At 39.9% G+C, this 17,657-nt stretch overlaps 1 protein-coding gene across 6 annotated transcripts; it reads right to left on the minus strand.

Moving 5' to 3' along the window:
* Positions 1 to 546: 546 nt before the first annotated feature.
* On the minus strand, positions 547 to 17,639 carry MFSD11 (major facilitator superfamily domain containing 11). 6 transcript variants are annotated; one of them, XM_072351584.1, is made up of 15 exons: positions 17,539 to 17,639; positions 15,683 to 15,842; positions 15,296 to 15,473; positions 13,567 to 13,622; positions 12,414 to 12,521; positions 11,916 to 11,995; positions 11,721 to 11,817; positions 10,162 to 10,220; positions 8,775 to 8,916; positions 7,887 to 7,927; positions 7,165 to 7,230; positions 5,524 to 5,649; positions 4,923 to 5,097; positions 3,887 to 4,022; positions 547 to 3,398 (listed from the first exon to the last, which is right to left on the minus strand). In XM_072351584.1, the coding sequence occupies exons 3-15, from the start codon at positions 15,389 to 15,391 to the stop codon at positions 3,234 to 3,236; spliced, it is 1,347 nt and encodes a 448-aa protein (XP_072207685.1). In that variant the 5' UTR covers positions 15,392 to 15,473; positions 15,683 to 15,842; positions 17,539 to 17,639; the 3' UTR covers positions 547 to 3,233. The 6 variants fall into 6 exon arrangements, with proteins under 6 accessions (XP_072207685.1, XP_072207684.1, XP_072207682.1 ...); XM_072351583.1 differs by having other exon boundaries at positions 17,367 to 17,600; XM_072351581.1 differs by lacking the exon at positions 17,539 to 17,639 and having other exon boundaries at positions 15,683 to 15,920.
* Between the last annotated feature and the right edge of the window lie 18 nt (positions 17,640 to 17,657).

The raw sequence follows: 17,657 nt of genomic DNA on the forward strand, positions 1-17,657 counted from the left end.
ATGGTGACAGCAGACCTAAGAGGTGCTTTTCTATTTGCACACACAAAGGGTATCACGGTCAGCAACTGAATACAGATTCTCTGTGTCTGAAAGCAGCACACCAAGGCTGCCCAGCCATCAGGCCATGGAGCCTCAGTGAAGCCTGAAGACCCTGCAATGGAGAAACAGAATAGTGTGCTTTCACTCAGTACACTCAGTGTTATCATTGAGAGAATTGTTGCACGAGCTCCTTCTCAGTTCATGTATCACCAAGCCTAACCCAAAGACATCTCTAATTAAAGTAAAACTGCAACCATTAGACTTCTGCACAACATCACCATATAATTAGGATCACTTGCAGGAGGACATCACCTTGTGACTCCATCCCCAGCAGTCAGTGCTCACAGCCCATCCACCCCCTGACCTTGGCTGTCTGCAGGGATGGGGACACCAGAGGAGGGCCTTTACTACCACAGGGACCTCAGTAGAAGGTATGATTTTCTTCCCCTCAAGTACTCCCTCCAAGTTCAGCTGTATCAGCAGAAATCACATTACAAAGACCCCATTCAGAAAGAACCTTTTATAACCGCTTCCCTTCCTTATCTCAGCATCCCAATGCAGATTGTACCAAATGAACGCAACAAAAATAAAAGCACGGTGCTTAGTTACGAGCAAGGGCCAGAGCTGCAGGAATCCTCTTTGCATACATTCATATTGTTATCAGAAGGAAAACCAACTGGCAAGACAGAAACGTGGACCAGCTTACATGATATGCATGATAGACCAATTCATAGCAGCATCTCTGGCACTCAGATGTCAAGAATATCAGTTTTCATTTCCTCTTAGCATTTGTTTGAATAACTTGGATGTGATACATCCGGATATTAAACCTCAGTAATAACATAAAGGGATAAGAGCAGGAAAAGGAATATATATATATATATTCTTTTCAAACAAACCCAAGCAAATTAATATGTAACATCACTTATAAAGATAAAATCCCTAATGTAAAACAAAACCACAGCACCATAAACACAACAGCAGAAGCCCTTTCCTTCCCTCCCCCCCCAACCAAGATCCCACTGAAATAAACAGTAAGCTCCCAACTGACATTAGTGTGGAATCATTCAAAAGCCAAGGAAGTAAAATGAATGGGGTACATCCCCAGGGCTGGTGAACACCGATAGGAAGATTAAGGGATGGAATGATGACAGCTTCCAGCACTGCCATTCTTCAGACTGCTACACCAAGCATTCTGACCCACGGAACCATTGTGTACAGCTGTGTCTGGATTCTTTTTATTACCCTGAAATCACAGAGATAAGTGAAGAAACAATCACGTGTCGTGGCTTGATCAACTGCAAACCTTCCCTTAAGATCAAACGTTTAAAAGTTATACAGTTAACAGCCAATATATATTGATACGTATATGAATGAGAACTGTAATCACTGCCAGCATCCTATCACGTGTACATTTTATGGTGCTCTGTATACAGGGTACTTTACATTACAGGACAACGGGTGGATAAGAGCATTTGAGCACTGCTACTCACTCTCTGTGATTGAATACCCAACGCATTCTCAGTTTGCCTGACAGACTGGAATGGCTCCAATAACCCCTCATTCAACGTGCGCTCTCGTCTCATTCTTCCACATCATCCATTACATCTCCTGGAAATATACAAAGGCTTTCCTGGCTGTCCTTTGATTTCTTTGCTTGCCAGTTGTTCAGGTGCCTTCTAATCCTCCCACTAACACCTTACTAAACTCATAGCAAGCAAACCTAGAGTGAATTTTAAATCCTTTCCATACACCTCTAAAATAATCCTTCTCTGCTGTCTCATTATGCATGAAGACAGCTGTGCTTCATGGGAGCAGTGCTTTATATGCTCCGCAAGAACAGAAGTGACAGCAAATGTCACAGGAGACACCATACTCCCTCACCAAGTTTAACCTTGGGCACACCTATGTCTGTATGACATGCAGGAGCTACTAACGCATACTCCAAATCAATATTTTTACTTGTCTTGTCATGTTTTCCAAGACATTTGCATTCTGACTGCATGAAAAGCTTGGGAAATGGTGCTTTTCTAAGAATAGTTACATGGAGTGTCTAAAAAACCTCCCACCTTGCTCAGTGTTTCTTATCTGCTCTCAGCTGCATCTTGTTTATCTGCGAGATGGAAGCAAAACTGCAAGCACTACAATGTCACGCAGACATGTAAAAGCGAGGTGGGCTGTACCTGCTGAGTACAAGAGATCACCATTACAACAGTTCCAGACTAAAACTCAGTTGCTAAGCCATTCAGCTTGTTTTCACATTTGGCAGAATGAGATTCCAGTACAGTCTTCCCTAAATATACTGAAGGAAACAGCTGACGTCAATCATCTCAGGTATTTTTAGACCGTGCAGTAAAATAAACACCACAAGATGATTCTCACAGATCACATTCTGACTCCAACTGCACTTTTAAAACACATCTTTGAGAATACTCCCATCACTGAGGTTTTTCTCATGATCTGTGAACTGAAAAGAACTGTTGGGACATCTGGGAGGGAAGCCTTGTAGTCCTTCACGTAGCATTACCCTGAGAAGGTGACAGCAGCTGCCCCACTGCAGCTCTACTCTGGGAGATGCTAGACTGAAAGGCTGCTTTTATATCCCAGAGGTGACTAAGTAAAGCGAATTGTTCTACATAAGAACTTGAAGTTCCAGGTAAAAGAATAAGGCAACATTTCCTGCAGAAATAATGCATATCTAATTGTCAGGAAAAAAAAACATCATCGATATGAATTGATTGTTCAGTCTTACTGACTCATTCTGCAATACATCATAAAAGTACTGGCCATTCAGTGGGAGAATTTAAGTGCCTGCAGAACAAGGATATAGGTAAAATAATTTAGGGAGAGAAAGAAAAACTAATTCTGTAGTGGAGGACAGTGAAATTAGGCAATTACACGTTCAGGAAGGTATGGCTGAGAACAAAATTCTTCAATCCATTGATCTCTATTTCTTTCCATTTCTAACATGGGATTTTTAAGAACACTCATACCACGCTCAGTCGATTAAAGCAAAAGAAAAAGCCTTTCAGACTTGGCATTTTCTCCTCCTATATTTCATGTTCAGTTTGAGGGATGGTGATTTATTAGTAGCTTCCTCCATCATCATCTCTTCAATTTGATCCTTCCACCTTCTTGCACCACTTGTCAATAAACGTGCTTGTGCTCTTCCTTATAGGTGTGGGATATTGAGATCAGATGCTGCTGTAGTCAGAGCCACGGGCAAGTAACGCTGCTGCCTTCCACTCCACTGCAAAGAAGGTAATGGTTCCAAAGAAACCAACAACCACCATGATCAGGAGCTGCCACTGCAGAAGGAAGTAGTTGCTGTAGAAATATGCAACCGCAGCACAGATGGACTGATAGGGGAAAAAAAATGAAAGATTTTAAGTGGATATATTCACTCCAGCACTGCTGCACAAGGTTAGAGCTGGTAATACACACAGTTTAATGTGCATCTTTAAGTATGCTTCATTCAAAGATATATCAATTTTCATTATACCTCAGCATATGTCTCTACACGATATACAACAGATTTAGTTTTTACTTATTTAAATGTGTTCGCTATGGAAAATGAACACATTTGAAAGTGTTTAAAGCGTGGCAAGCATGGTTTCAAAGCATTTTATCTAGAAACAATGCAGCCAAGGCTTTAGGACAAAATCCAGACAGCCTATTTTCAGTTTTACAGCATCACGAGCTATTTTGTACCAAAATATAGCTAAAAACTTTGACAACCACTCCTGCTCACTTGCATTGTATCCTTTTTAAGGGTAAAAATCCCATTAAAGCTGTATAAAGAATATTCCCAACACTTGTACATTCAGGAGGTTGTGAGGTGTAATACCTGAACAAACTTAAAGATGGCAAAGGCAGGAGCACTGTCTTCAGAGTACAGGAATCCTAAAATGCTGAGGAGTTGGGTATTGAAGCAGCTGTCTCCCAGGCCCAACAGAAAGCTGCAGAATATGGCCACCTCTTTGCTGCAGGAAAAATTCAATCAAATGTAAGAATCACTCATTCAAGCAGCTCACGCAGCTACTGACTAATGCATGAACCTACCAACTACTTTTGACAGACTTACTTGGAAATGGAGAATGGAAGAAAGTTATCAAACTTTAAATTTCATTGGAAAAGAAGTGGGAACATTTGGCTGGCAAAAAGAATAGTTTCATCAGATTTTAATTCCATGAATGCTAAGGCTTCTGTTAGTATTACCGACAGTCAATTCTACACTGCTAAAATCTCATTTTGGTGCCTGGAGTCACAAAGCCCACACAGCAGTGATCAAAAGCTAAAGCACATACAGTGAATTCACCACAATTGCAGGAATATGAGCAAAAAGACCAATTCATGTTGCAGAAAAATACTCCTATTAAAAAAAAAACAGTCCCACATACAGGCACAAATGCTAATAACTGCAGCTTGGCAGCTGTGCCTGCACAAACTGACCACGTTACTTTCACACACATTAGCTCAAATACACCCCAAATGAAGGTTGCAATAAGAATAATCTATAATCTTCCCCTAATAGGGCAGCGTAAGGCAGGCAGAACATAGCTCTAATCAAGTGGACTTTGACAAGGAGCATTCAAAGACATACAGTGTAAAGCTGGTGCTCTATGCTATAGTAAAAATGAGCCTGACACTTAAAACCAAATTCCTGACAGCTGGCACAATAGTTGTTGGTCACAACTGTAAGAGTTATTTTCCCAGATAGCATAATTGCTACCAAATATCCTCATGCTTTTTATTCTTACACCATTTAAATCCCTAAATTGGGTACGCACCAGAAAAGCGGTTTCAATGAGTTTTCTATGAGAAGTACAAGCTGTTTTATATGCACACTGAGTTACACCAGTCAGAGTGAAGAGCTTACATACCTTGGAATCATGTAAGCACTGTCATCTGTTCCTTCCATAGGAGCAACAGGTGCATTACTTGGCATGTTGACAAAAATTAAATAAAAGGCAATGAAGTGGACAATGATGCCTAGCATCACAATGGGGTTCCTGCCAAAGCGACTCTTCTTGCTCAGTAAACCAAAGATTCCTCCACCTGTAGGGATGGAAAAGGTGGGAGACTGACATCAGAAATGAAGACACAAAGCACAGGATTGAATTCAAAATAAAAGTTAAGAACAGACTGAAAACGCACATTGTAAATATCACTGTGTTTAATTACTGAAGCACTGACAGACATGAAATCAGTCCCAAAGTGCCTGCCAGCTCTGCCACACCAGCTCTCATGGTGACAGAACCTTTGGGTTGCCAGGAGTCCAAGACATGCTGGCACATTTCTCAGGGGAATGCTGATAAAGACACTTGGCCTTTACACAAGGTATTGTGCCAGGTCTTCTGTATCCTCCTCACAACACTATGAAGTGAGGAAGGGTGATTTCCTGCTTAGCTTTGTTAATTGCAAAAGCACGTGCCTCTCTATGAATCCAAGTTACTCATCAGCACATACTCCCTTTTGACTCACCTAAAATTTCCCCAACACCAATAAAAATCCCAGAGAGACCAATAAGGCTTTTCTGTTCGATGCCAAACCTATTCACAGCACCAATGCATGTTCCATACACTCCAGAAAAGAATGTTAATTCCAAACCTTTGAAGGAAAGCAAACAAAATTGACAAATGAGGGTTTTCTTCCTAAGCTTCGCAATAGTTCATATCTAAATGTTTTTCCCTATAGTAACTTTCAAATACATGTTTTAAAAGAGGGGAGTGTAACAGAAGCAAACAAGAGGAGTTTTAAGCTATGTAATCATTACACTTTTCTATGCTAGTTTTCCCATATTGATCTTTTTCCCATATTATCTTAATAATATTATCATAATATCTTTTTCCCATATTATGGTATTTCTGAGAAAGATCCCTGCACCCCCTAACCCTAAACAAGAAGCAAGAGCTCTAAACTCAACTGCTCCTTTCCCATAGATGCATAATGAAAGCAGAGCAATAACTACTACTTGCTAGAAATCTTTCTATTGCTGATACTGAAAGGTGACACATTTAAGTCCAAAACATGGAATCATTAGTCTGAAACTTGCAATGTCTTAATAGTAATTATATTTACAAGAACCCAAGCATTCTGCTTAAAGAAAAACAGAAAACACAACTCTCATTCCCCTTCTCCGTCTTTTGCTATTGCAAAAACACAGCATGCCATACACCGGTCTACCAGCAGCAGGCTGTCCAACACTGTATGTGACCTGCAGAGCCTCAAAAAGGAATCAGCTCTCAACAGTCTGATTAATCAAACCATACATTTCAGAAGTAAAAGCTTGTGCCTGCTTTAAGGGACTCCCCATTTTGCTATGAAGTGGCAATACTGAACAGAAGCCACGAGATGGCAGCAGGCAGTTCTTCAATGCTGGACTGATAATTTCCTACTTAACCTTCACTACCAGCTTCAAATTTCATCACACAAAACCCCATTCCCTTGCCTTGTAACCTTGTTTCACACTCCTGTTGCACTGAACATCTACAAGGAATTCAAGTTTGTTCATTCGGCTTAACATAAAAACTGAAGCCAAATACATAGAAAAAAAAACTCTTCAAGAATCCTTTGAGATTCTGAACTTTTTAATAGTCTTTTTGTGGAATAACTGCTTTAATATATGGTAAAAATAAATGTGTTTTTATTCTACAGCTCATACTTTGGTCTAACAAAGACAGATCAAGTTTAAAGTTGATGAAGAGAGTTCCTGCCACAGTAAATACCAACAGCAAAAATAGTTGAAAGTGGCTTAATTCATACCCAGTAGAACCAAGACTAACTGAAGGCTATTAGTAAAGCCCTACACCTCATTACGTTATTGCCTAACAGAGGCAATAATGGAAATGTCATCTGCAAAAAAATTTAAGTGAACTGTAGTTGCACTAAGCATAACCCACAGCCTACTGATGGTGTCATGCCAAACCACATTAATCTGGGTGACCCCAAAGTGTACTGAACAGCATTTTATTATATCTATTGGTCAGAGTTAGGTACACCTCTCCTCCCATAAAGCAACACTTCCCAGAACGTGGAATAACTCATTCAAAGATATCTGAAATATTCAAGGACTGTTTGCAGAGACATTGTGGCTGTTGATAAGATTCCTTGCTTGCTTCATACCTGTATAGGCTGTTGTAACACTGAGGAGCAGAATCTCCTTTGTGAAGCTTAGCTTTATAGATCTCTCTGGAAAGACACAATAAAGGAGATTAACATAAAATCCACTAACACTACTAAGAGCACCCACACTTTCTTTGCTCTCTGCTTAAACCAAAAGGAAGTTATTTCAACGATGACTTCCTTGCAATAAGAACATTGAGTGCTAAGCATACAGACATTTATTTGCACTCTAAAGAAATGATTTGATCTCAAATCTTTTTGTAAGAAATGCAAGGAGGGAAATATTAAAGTGCAGTTTTTAAAGTCTCACACTTTCTTTGCTTGCAGACAGACTTTGATTGTATGACACCATCATGGGAGAAACACTTCTAAAGTTCAGCCAGTCACCTTGCACCAGTTACACATCAGCAGCAAGCTGTGCACACATTCAGTGTTCCCAAGCTTTTCCATTTGCAAGCCTCATTTATGTTTGTCTCAAAGTCACAAATATTCATACAGAAAACTCAGTTCCCATCAGGCTCAAACCTCATCAATCCCATATCTATTATGGATATCCCATGTCCATTTCAAGTGCAATAACTCAAATGCATTCTTAACCTTATCCATCTGCTAATTTTTGTTCTGGGTGATTTGTACATTTTCACATATCAGCAGAATCATGGAGAGCTGGAAAGGATTTGTCAGGATTTTCTGAAGTAACTCGTATGTTAAGCAGTACTTACTGAAGGCATCCACTGCTTGCATCAGTTTGTTTCGTACAGACCTGAGTAAATAAATGACTTGAGTTAAAATGGAAAAAGAATAACCACTTCATATCACTGCACTGAATGCAGATGAATTCATTCTTCAAAGTGCCTGTACATTTTTTAGGCCCATATTGCATACTGTAACATGCTAATGCATTGTTGGATGTTTGAGACTCTAGACTACTGACCACAAAATGCATTTGGTTTTCTGAGCAAGTGAACACCATTCAAAATTGAACCTAACAAAATTCCTTCTGAGCGAGTTTAGCAATGGTGAGCATCGAGCATCTTTTCATTAGTACAAACTTGCTGATGTTTCTCTAACATTTATTTTAATAAAACAAAAATAACTAAAACGATGCCACAAGCAGAACTGCACTTCATTTGGCTACCCTATGCACTTCTAACTTCTAGTATACTCAGAAGTTACATCTATACATTATGGAAACAGATGATAAATATACTAGTATGAAAATATAACTTTGAAAAAGGATGGGAATAATCTCTGCTCATTCCAGCCCTTAACCTGGACTGATTAGGCAAAGAAAGACTACAAAAGCCAGATGCACATTTAACAATTAGTAGAGAAAAGAGGTAAGTGGTATCTTTCCAAATGCACTTACTCAAAGGGAAAACTTGATGTGCATTACCTCACTCTGCCCTTGAAAATGTCATATGCAGAACATTAATTGATTCTCACTTGTTCAGATACAGGCACTTTTCTATCAAATCTGTACATTCTACAGGTTGTTCATAACATTCAGGCTGCCAGTTCAGAGCGGAAAGTGAAACTGATACTCCATTATAAAGCAGGGACACATAAATAAGTACATGTGACAATAAATTATTGTTGTAAGCACTTACGAGCTGTCCCCAAGGATTTCATTAGTAGAATCTTCCTCCCCTGGAGCTTTTGTGTCCTCTTGTTTCCTAATCAGAAAGAACAGAACTGTGCCCACAAGACTGATAACAGTCAAGGCAATGAAGACAGTCCTGCGATCGCTCTCTGGAAAAACAAATTCATAGTCACAACGAGACATGTAAAAGCAATTCAGACAAAGTCAGCTACCTTCAAAGAACTAATACAAGCATAATTCATAGCAGTGTTTAAAATGCTTGCTGATTTTCTACCTTACCTCACAAGTGGAACAAAACGAACTCAGTTATTTGTAAATTCCTATCTCATTTTCACAATGCCAATAAAACATTGGTATATTAAAGAGCATTGCTTGCATTTCCTGCCATGCAAAGGCTATGACCAGGGAGGAGACAGTTAGCAATGAAAGTACATAAATTATTAGCAGGAAAAAAGAAACGTATGTTTCAGGGCATGTATAATTCAGAACAGACATAGGAAGCTACCCCAGGAGCCTGCAGATTTCTAAAAGCTTGTTCTTTACCAGATATTAGCACTGTAACATCAGACTATTAGAATGGTATACTACAAAAGCCTTAACAGCACTGAAGCCTCAGTAACTGAAGCAGCATACAGTGTGTTGCTGGAGGAACATAATTGCTTCCCTCTGCACCAGCTCTGATGCACCACCCAACTTGTCTGGCAAGGGAAAGTCTGCAATACCAAAGTTATTCCTACTTGCATATTAGGTAGGGGAAAAAAATGCTGAGAAACTAACAGCTGCAGCTGAACCAGTGAATGAACACAAGGACGCTGCCCATGCTTGTATTTAATGGACTTCTGCTTAAAGGCAAACAGTACATTGTTTAGTCTCAATTAAAAACAACCTGTGCATGATTATAGATCAAGAAGAAAACGTGCTTCATCTTGAAATGCCTACAATATAGGCAGTAAAAAGAAGGAGGAACAAGTTTTCAATTGCTATCAGATCTTCTAATGCTAATATTGAGCTTTTAATAAAGAAGAGCCTCAAGACATTTCAAGAGCATTTTCCATTTAGAAATGCAAAAAAATCGTAACAGCAGAACTCCCCAATATTTAATGTCTGCATTCAGCAGTTAACAATAGCAATGAAATTTGGAAGGCACAGAACTTCAAGGCCTCCATGAGAGAATGTGAGAGCTGACTTTTAAAAACTAACCTGTGCTGTGCTACCAAGCCCAGGTCCATGGGGAACCTGAGGCAAAGCATTTAACAGAGGCATGATGTAGAACAAAGGCAGTATTTCTGAAGCCTGACAATTTAGATGTCAATGTCTTATTCCTTCTTGACTATGCCAGAAAGTGGCATCTGTATATTTCTGTTACCATCTTGCCATAAACAAGCAACACCCACCTGATATGTAAGTTTTCCCTTGCCAAGCAAAGTATATATAGAGGTTTCCAAAAAACAAGCTGCAAACAGAAAGAACAACACAGGTGAACTCTTCATGGTAAGATTAAGATCACAGCATCACAGCCACACCGTTCTATGCAAAACCAGCACTGCACAATCATGAAAGAACAAGAAAGCAGTTGCTTCCCATGCAAACTGTTTACTCTGTAGAGAACAGCAAACACAGGAGAGGACTTCTTGCCCTAACACTGGCTATTCCTTTTCAGGAATCAACACAGAACAAGATAATAACAAATAAACTATTTCTATCTCTCCCACTGTTTTTGGGAGGGTGTAGCTTAGAAAGATGCCATACCTATAGAAATGAATTTGCAGAACTCCCCTAGAAGAGTTGTGTGTGTCTTGCCTGAAGTATTAGTCCAGCAATGCTAAACTTACTGTTGACAGGTTGAGGAAATTCTGTGTTTCTACATATAGCTCCCTGAAATAAATCAGCTCAGAATGAATGGTGACTCAAAACAGCCACTGCTCCTTTTCCTCATCTCAACTCATACATCCTATGCACTATAAAACACTATAGTTGAGTTTGTTGAAATCAGGACTTCACCAAGATGTTAATTAATTCTGAAACATGAAACACAAGCAGCACACACTGCTTCACGCTGCTGCTCCATTATTGCAGCATTCTGTCTCCACACAGCATCAGCAGAGCCACTTAAAGCAAGCTCATCAGCCTAACCATCGTGACTCACTCCCTACATTATTTCTCAATATCTAGAAGCACTATATTAGCAGCATAAGAGTTCTCTGCCTTCAGGATACATTTGTGGACCTGCTGTCAGTAAACCTGATCTCTTTTCAGTCTTGTTAACATTATCCAACTCCAAAAGTTTTTCACCCATCATACACAAAAAACAGCTCACCTGCTCCAAATCAATCTTCCCCTGGTTTCAACACATTACCTGAGCTCTAGTACAGCAGGTCGTACCAACAGCTCTACATTCTGCTCAGCTGCCACCTTCCTGGTCTGCTAACCCATGAGTAAAATACTCCTTACTCACCTTCTCTCCAAGTTGAGGAGTCCCAGTCTTTTAATTCTCTCTTCAAATCAACAGCTCTGTTATCATGCACACCACCATCATCTTTCCCTCCAACAAAGTTCCAGAGCAACTGGAGGCCCAGCACTGAGGTTAAATGGGCCTTGTAGACAGAGGTGAGATGATGGTGTGGGGAGGCCATGAAGGATCATGAGAGCTCATTAGTATGCTCATGATCCTAATACAAAACATCTCTCCAAGACCAAACAGGGTTTCCCTTATATTTGCCAAATGCACCCAGAACTAATATGTATCTTTTCAGCATGTCAAGAGCAGAGACTTGCAATGGGTACCATCACCTCCACTGCCAACCCTTAAAAGAGGTCTGGGAAGGGGTGGATCCTGCAAACACCTGAGCTCCCCTTGGTTGGCCCTGCCTTCCCATCAGGTGCTCAATCACTGCTTCAAGCTGCAACTTCCATTTCCTCTGCAACAACTGAAAAGCTACTATATAAAGCTTACCTGGACTGTAAGAGGGCCCAAAATACTCCACTGTTCCTTCCAATGGTGTTTTCATCAGAATTTATAGTCAAGCAATTTCCCTGTGCCGTCCATAGTACTGGAATGTGCAAAAGATATTGGTCAGGAAATAAAAGTGCTTTAGAAGTATGTTCAAATACAGCAAAGAACAGAGAGCAGAATAAGAGAAATGCTCACCTGCAGCTGCAATGCCAATAAAAACAGAAGCAGTATAGAAACTCCACGTAGAAGGTTGAATAAAAACTGCAATGTATAAGCTAGAATAGAACAAATAGACCTGGTTATTGAACATAAAACAAAGTGGAGAGTGCTCTTTAAGAAACAGCTATCTTAGCTTCTCCTAAATCATCCACTGTCATCCAAGGTACCATGCAATACAATTCAGGTTATGCAAAAAAAAAAGTAAGATAAGCTTGGTTTTTTACTCAACCAAGAACATACTTTTTTATGCAGTCAGTAACCTGAGAACACAACATGAACTCAACAGTCTGCAAAGTCTGAAAACAATAAGGAAAACAAATAGTTTCCAGTAGGCTTGAAGTGCCCTGACGTCACCTACTGATAGATGCAGCAGCTCAGCACGGTGTGCTCCTTAGCCAGTACAGTTTTGTATTTGGTACAGCAATTCCACATGGAAAATAAAGATATTTCCAAGAAATTAAAAATAATACTTACCTATAAAATATGCCACTAATAAACATGGAAATTTGAGGTCCTACTAGTGCAACCACTGAAGGTGAGATAAGGTTTGATGCTGAGAATACTCCATATATAACAGACATGCTACATAAACAAACAACAAAGATAGTAAAATACTTAAAATACAAGTTACAAATGCAGATTGATTAAGACTGCTCAGTTGATTTGAAAGTATCAAAATAAAACAAAAATAACTTAAAAACAAACTTAAGCAGCTGCCTAATTTTTATATTCAAACATTTCCTTCCTTTCTGTTGTTAATTACCTTCAACCATTTTACTCCATATAGAAACACTCAAGTGTAGTGTTTCTTGCACTGCTGAATTGAGTCCCAAGCCATTGCAGGCCAGCACATCTTCTAATTTACGACAGGATTTTGTCAAACTGTTCCTTACCAAGTTCCCCTATTTTGTGCCCAGTACTTCTAAAGGAGAATGTACCAGAACCACTTTCATCTATTAGTGAGCTTTTCATCTACTGTCAAATGCGCCATAAAAACTGTATGGATAGATTTTGCAGTAGCTGTATTTTTAGTTTATATTAAGACAGTAAACCTTTCAAAAGCAGCAACTGGGTTTTCTTATATGACAGGTCAATTTGGTTTACAAAAGCTCCCCGATCATACTTGGTGAGTCTGGCCGAGTCAGTGCAATAAACACTCAGAGTGGTATTTTACAGCTGAAAACCTTTCTTCTCTGCCTTTTTGGTTGCTCCTTTCCTAACTGTGTTGCAGTATTTCCTACAAGTTGATCCGAGCAACCTATATACTACAGAGGCACAGAAGCAGATGGGGCACACAACGAAGGCCTTAGCAGTTTCTTGTCTTCTTAAAAACTTCCACATTTTTTCTTTAAATTTACTAAGATAAAAAGCTGAGAATGCAACAACTGAATGGTCATTTTAGTTTTGCAAAGAACACACACAAAACAACCACATAGCTCAATTAGAAATGAGTAATTCAGACTAGGACTGAATGTGAGAGCCATGATTTAAACTGCTTTAAGTATGCCATTAAATTGTGAAGCCAGCAGAACTCTAGAATCTCTCAAAAGTATCTCTCTACTAGATGTAATTATTACTAGCTTCACCCTGCAAGGAGCAAAGCAGTAAGAAAATGCATGTGAGTTACCTTGTATAGCCGCTGCCATGAAAATCTGTGCTGTTTAGATTTGTAATAACTGTTTGCTGTGAGGAGAAATCACATGCAATGATGTTAGAACATCTTGAAATCATTTGCATCAGACTGAAGTCAGTGCTAAACATCAAAAAAAAAAAAAATCATAGAATTAGCCAGGTTGGAAAAGATCTTGAAGATCATCAAGTCCAACCATAGCAACCTAATCATATAATAACACTAATAGACTCTACTTAAAGTGTTAACTACAACTCATAGTATCTCTATACAGTGACAATAATGAAAAGATAGTAGTTGTAAATACCCAAGAAGTTATTTACAGGAAAAACTCACTCATATGGAAGCCTTCAGTCTGCTGGGAACCATTGAGGCACTCTCCACCAAGGAACAGTCTCCAAGAGATGCTGCCTTAGTGGTGGTCAGCCCTTAAATGAGGTCTAGAGGACCTGGATTCAAGCTCCACCCCTTCCAGGGCACAGCTACATTACTCTCACCTGTGCTCCCACAGCTGACCCAACACTTGCCTCAGCTGATTAATCAGAGGTTCAGGCTGTGATTACCAATTTCCCATACAATCTCCACGATGAAGATATTTGGCTGGGAAACATCCATTTGAAGCAGTAATAAAGATTTGGGAATTTTATCATGATTTCACCAGAGATCTTACGGTGTTTCACAAAACACTTCTCTTATATAGCTATGTAGGACTATCTTCATCTAAACAGTGGGGAAAAACAGGCTGAAGCTTCACTGTACTCTTAATCTATCCAAACTTCAGCTATACTTTAGGTTCAGCTAACAGTTTCCATTCTTTCATTCAGTTCCCATTTTGTTCAGTCTTCCCATTAACAGCTTGTTCCTTTTTTTTCCCCTTGAATCAGCTTTAGTGATCACAAGACCATGTAATTAGCCGGATAGTCTGGCACACCTGATCGAAAGTCAGTTTTAATGACTTTAATGACAATACATTACATCACTGCATGATCGCTAGGCCCAATTCAGCAAGGTGCAGCACATTCATCGCATAGCAGATTTTAATCACTGTGCTGTTTAACAACTGTTGCAAACAATTATTTCCATGGTGTAGAGAAGGACATTTGGATGTTCAAACTCAGAATTCTACTTAACATGCAAAAATAGAGAAGCAAGATGTATGTTGACATAAGACTGATATCAAAAGCAATGCCAACAACTAAGTTAAAGAAGGTGAGTTGGCAGTTCTAGCAGCTGTGTGAGCCTGACTGCTTGCCATGTTTCATCCTCACACTCCCCCTCAACGTTCAGTTTGTTAAAACAGAAATATAGGTAGCATTAGGAAAGAAACTCCAGGAGAAACTAAGGGCACGTTCACTAGGGGTTAATAATAACATTTTAGGCAAACACTTTGAAAGGGCTTATATACAAAAATTGGGAATGTGAAAGATAGAATAAAAATCGATTGCTATATGTAGAATGGAACAAAACAGACAGTGAAGTTCTAACACTTGATTACTTAATTTTCCCACTATCTAAGCAATCAGACAGAGTTACGTAGGCAGCAACGATACCTTAAGGAAATAAACTGATTAAGCATCATGTTAACCAACTTCATCTAGTTAAAACTAAACCAAAATGTCAAAATACATATTGCATGTTAAAAATCCCACTAGAGCAACACAACACAATTAAACAAAGGACAAAAGAACCGTCACACAGCTGTGGAATGTTTTGATAACACACCTACCGCAATATTTCCACATGTTTGGAAAGCAGTGAATATAAACATGAATGAGATTCCCAAAATAAGTACGTTGAAAAGTTTTTTTGAGTCAGGAGTCATTTTGTGGGTTGTTTTGTCAAGTTCTCAGCTTCAGTCTGGAAAAAAATATATCTATTTCCCTTTAAAAGTTTCCACTTCACTCCTGTTTAAAGAAAGAAGCAAAAAGAATAAAGCAATAACAACAAAAAAACCCTTCAAAAATGATCATTCCTGAGAGCTACTTGTTAGCTACTAGGATATAAGCATCAACAAATACAGAAATCTGGATATCTTAAATAACACCCAGCAAGGTCAGTAGCTCAGAAAAAGGAATATATATATACAAAAAGTAAAGATCGACGTCCTCTGTACCTTTTCCCATTAAGTTAAGAGAGCAGGAAGCAGCACATTACTTCTCCATGACATCTCATTCCACCCAAAGCAGCAGTTTTCCAAGCATCAAGATGGTTAATCAGCTGAGTTTCTTGCCATGGTTCCGGACTGGAATCCTGGTCAAAAGCCAGTAAATCACCTGACGAAGGAAAGATGAGATATTCACACACACAAGTCATTTCCATGCACGCTGGACAGGAAATAAGGAACATTTCACAATACAGATCAGCTGACCATGCCTAGAAAGCCCTTGTGCACTATGGGAAATGCAGTTTTATCTCTGTATGCTTTTTTCTTTACATTTGAAAGAGCAGACATCAGCTAATCCTTACAATCGAACAACTCTTAGAAAGCTATCTAAGAAAAATGCCCGATTAGTTGGATTCATACATAGAAAAGGTCACTCTGAAGGGCAAATAATTCCTCAAGAGAGAAACTTTTCAGTGCCACCAACGCTGAAGATCTGCTCAGTGCTTTTGCTTTATCTTAGTGACTCAAGAAGGAATAGTCTGTATAATCTTTCACTGCTTTCTCTCAAGAAACAGCATTCCATTTTAGTCATGTTTCGCTCCTAATACCCTGCTTTACAAGTGGTTTTCAGCAAAACATTCAAGATCAATTGATCTTTTAGCTTTGAAGCCCTCTGTCAAACCATAAGCAAAACTAACACAGGGTGACATACACGCGGTATGGATGGAATGGCTGCTTGTCACTGTTAGTACCTTATCTATGTTCTATATCTCCTGAGTCAGGAATGGAACATTCAGGTAAACTGCCAGACAAACAGGTGGAAATTAAGCAAATCAAAAAGCTTTATTCTTTACTTGTAGAAGAAAGTCAGCATGACCACACAGAGGCTACTTTACAAAGACCCAACGGCCATATCAAGCTGTTGCTTTTAACGTCAGCAAAGCTCCCTTCCTGTATGAAATAATGAATTTTTTTGAAATCCAGTTCTTACAATTCCTTTAAGGCATCACTAAACAAACAGATCCCACGTGTCCCTGCCCACAGCCACCGAGTGCCACTCAATGCCTTTGGTGTGTGGTGTGTGTGGGGGGTGTGGGGACCATTCTGCTGACAGCAGCTGACACTGAAGGGATCACAAGGGGGGGGCTGAGGAACCATCTCTGTCACTTTAGAGAGATCACTGTAAAGAAACAGACTAAATTCCCCCTGAGTGAAAGCGTTTGGGCAGATGAATTAGAAAGCAATGAATTCAAACTCCCTGAGCAGGAAAAGCACAATAAAACGTTAATCAATACAGACACAAAAGCCAATCCCAGGCTATTTGATTTCCCGAACCTTTTCTATAGGAAACAACTTGTTGCTTCTGGGTTTGTATCCAAATCATCACTTTTTTTTTTAACCCCTTCATACCAAAACAGCGTTCTGGATTCTTATCCCTTTAAAACCAGCTTGCAGAAACAGCTTGTAGAAACATTGACCCCAGCTCTGAGGTAGGAACCGAACACTACGGCCGCACATAAGGGAGGGAAGCATCACCCCCCCCCCCCCCCCCTCAGTGCCCTCCCCTCAGTGTCCGCCATTTTAGGCCGCCTCCTCCCGCGTGGGGGCTTTTCCTTCGCATCGCTTTCCTTCTGCTTTTCCCTACGGTAGCACTTCCAGCCCCTCCTTCCCCTCCAACACACACAACCCTCGCCTCGTTTCCGATTGTTTTTGTGCTTTTTCTTCGCTTTTTTTTTGCCGTTTACAACGCATGTCGTTCAAAAGTTCGCCTCCGACGATTACTTCCGGGTCACCGCGGAGCCGCCTCAACGGTCACTTTTAAACGCGTGCACGTCGTTCATTTAAACACCGATTTTCCCCTCTACCTGCCGGGCCGCCACCGGGAACCGAACTCGGGGATTAAAAATAAAGCAGCGCCAAGAACTTCGCCGTCGCTTCCGGCCCGTAGCTCACGGCGCGCGCCGGCGGAGCTTTCACTTCCGGG

Source organism: Excalfactoria chinensis, chromosome 17 (genome assembly GCF_039878825.1).
Source record: "Excalfactoria chinensis isolate bCotChi1 chromosome 17, bCotChi1.hap2, whole genome shotgun sequence".
Classification (NCBI taxonomy): domain Eukaryota; kingdom Metazoa; phylum Chordata; class Aves; order Galliformes; family Phasianidae; genus Excalfactoria; species Excalfactoria chinensis.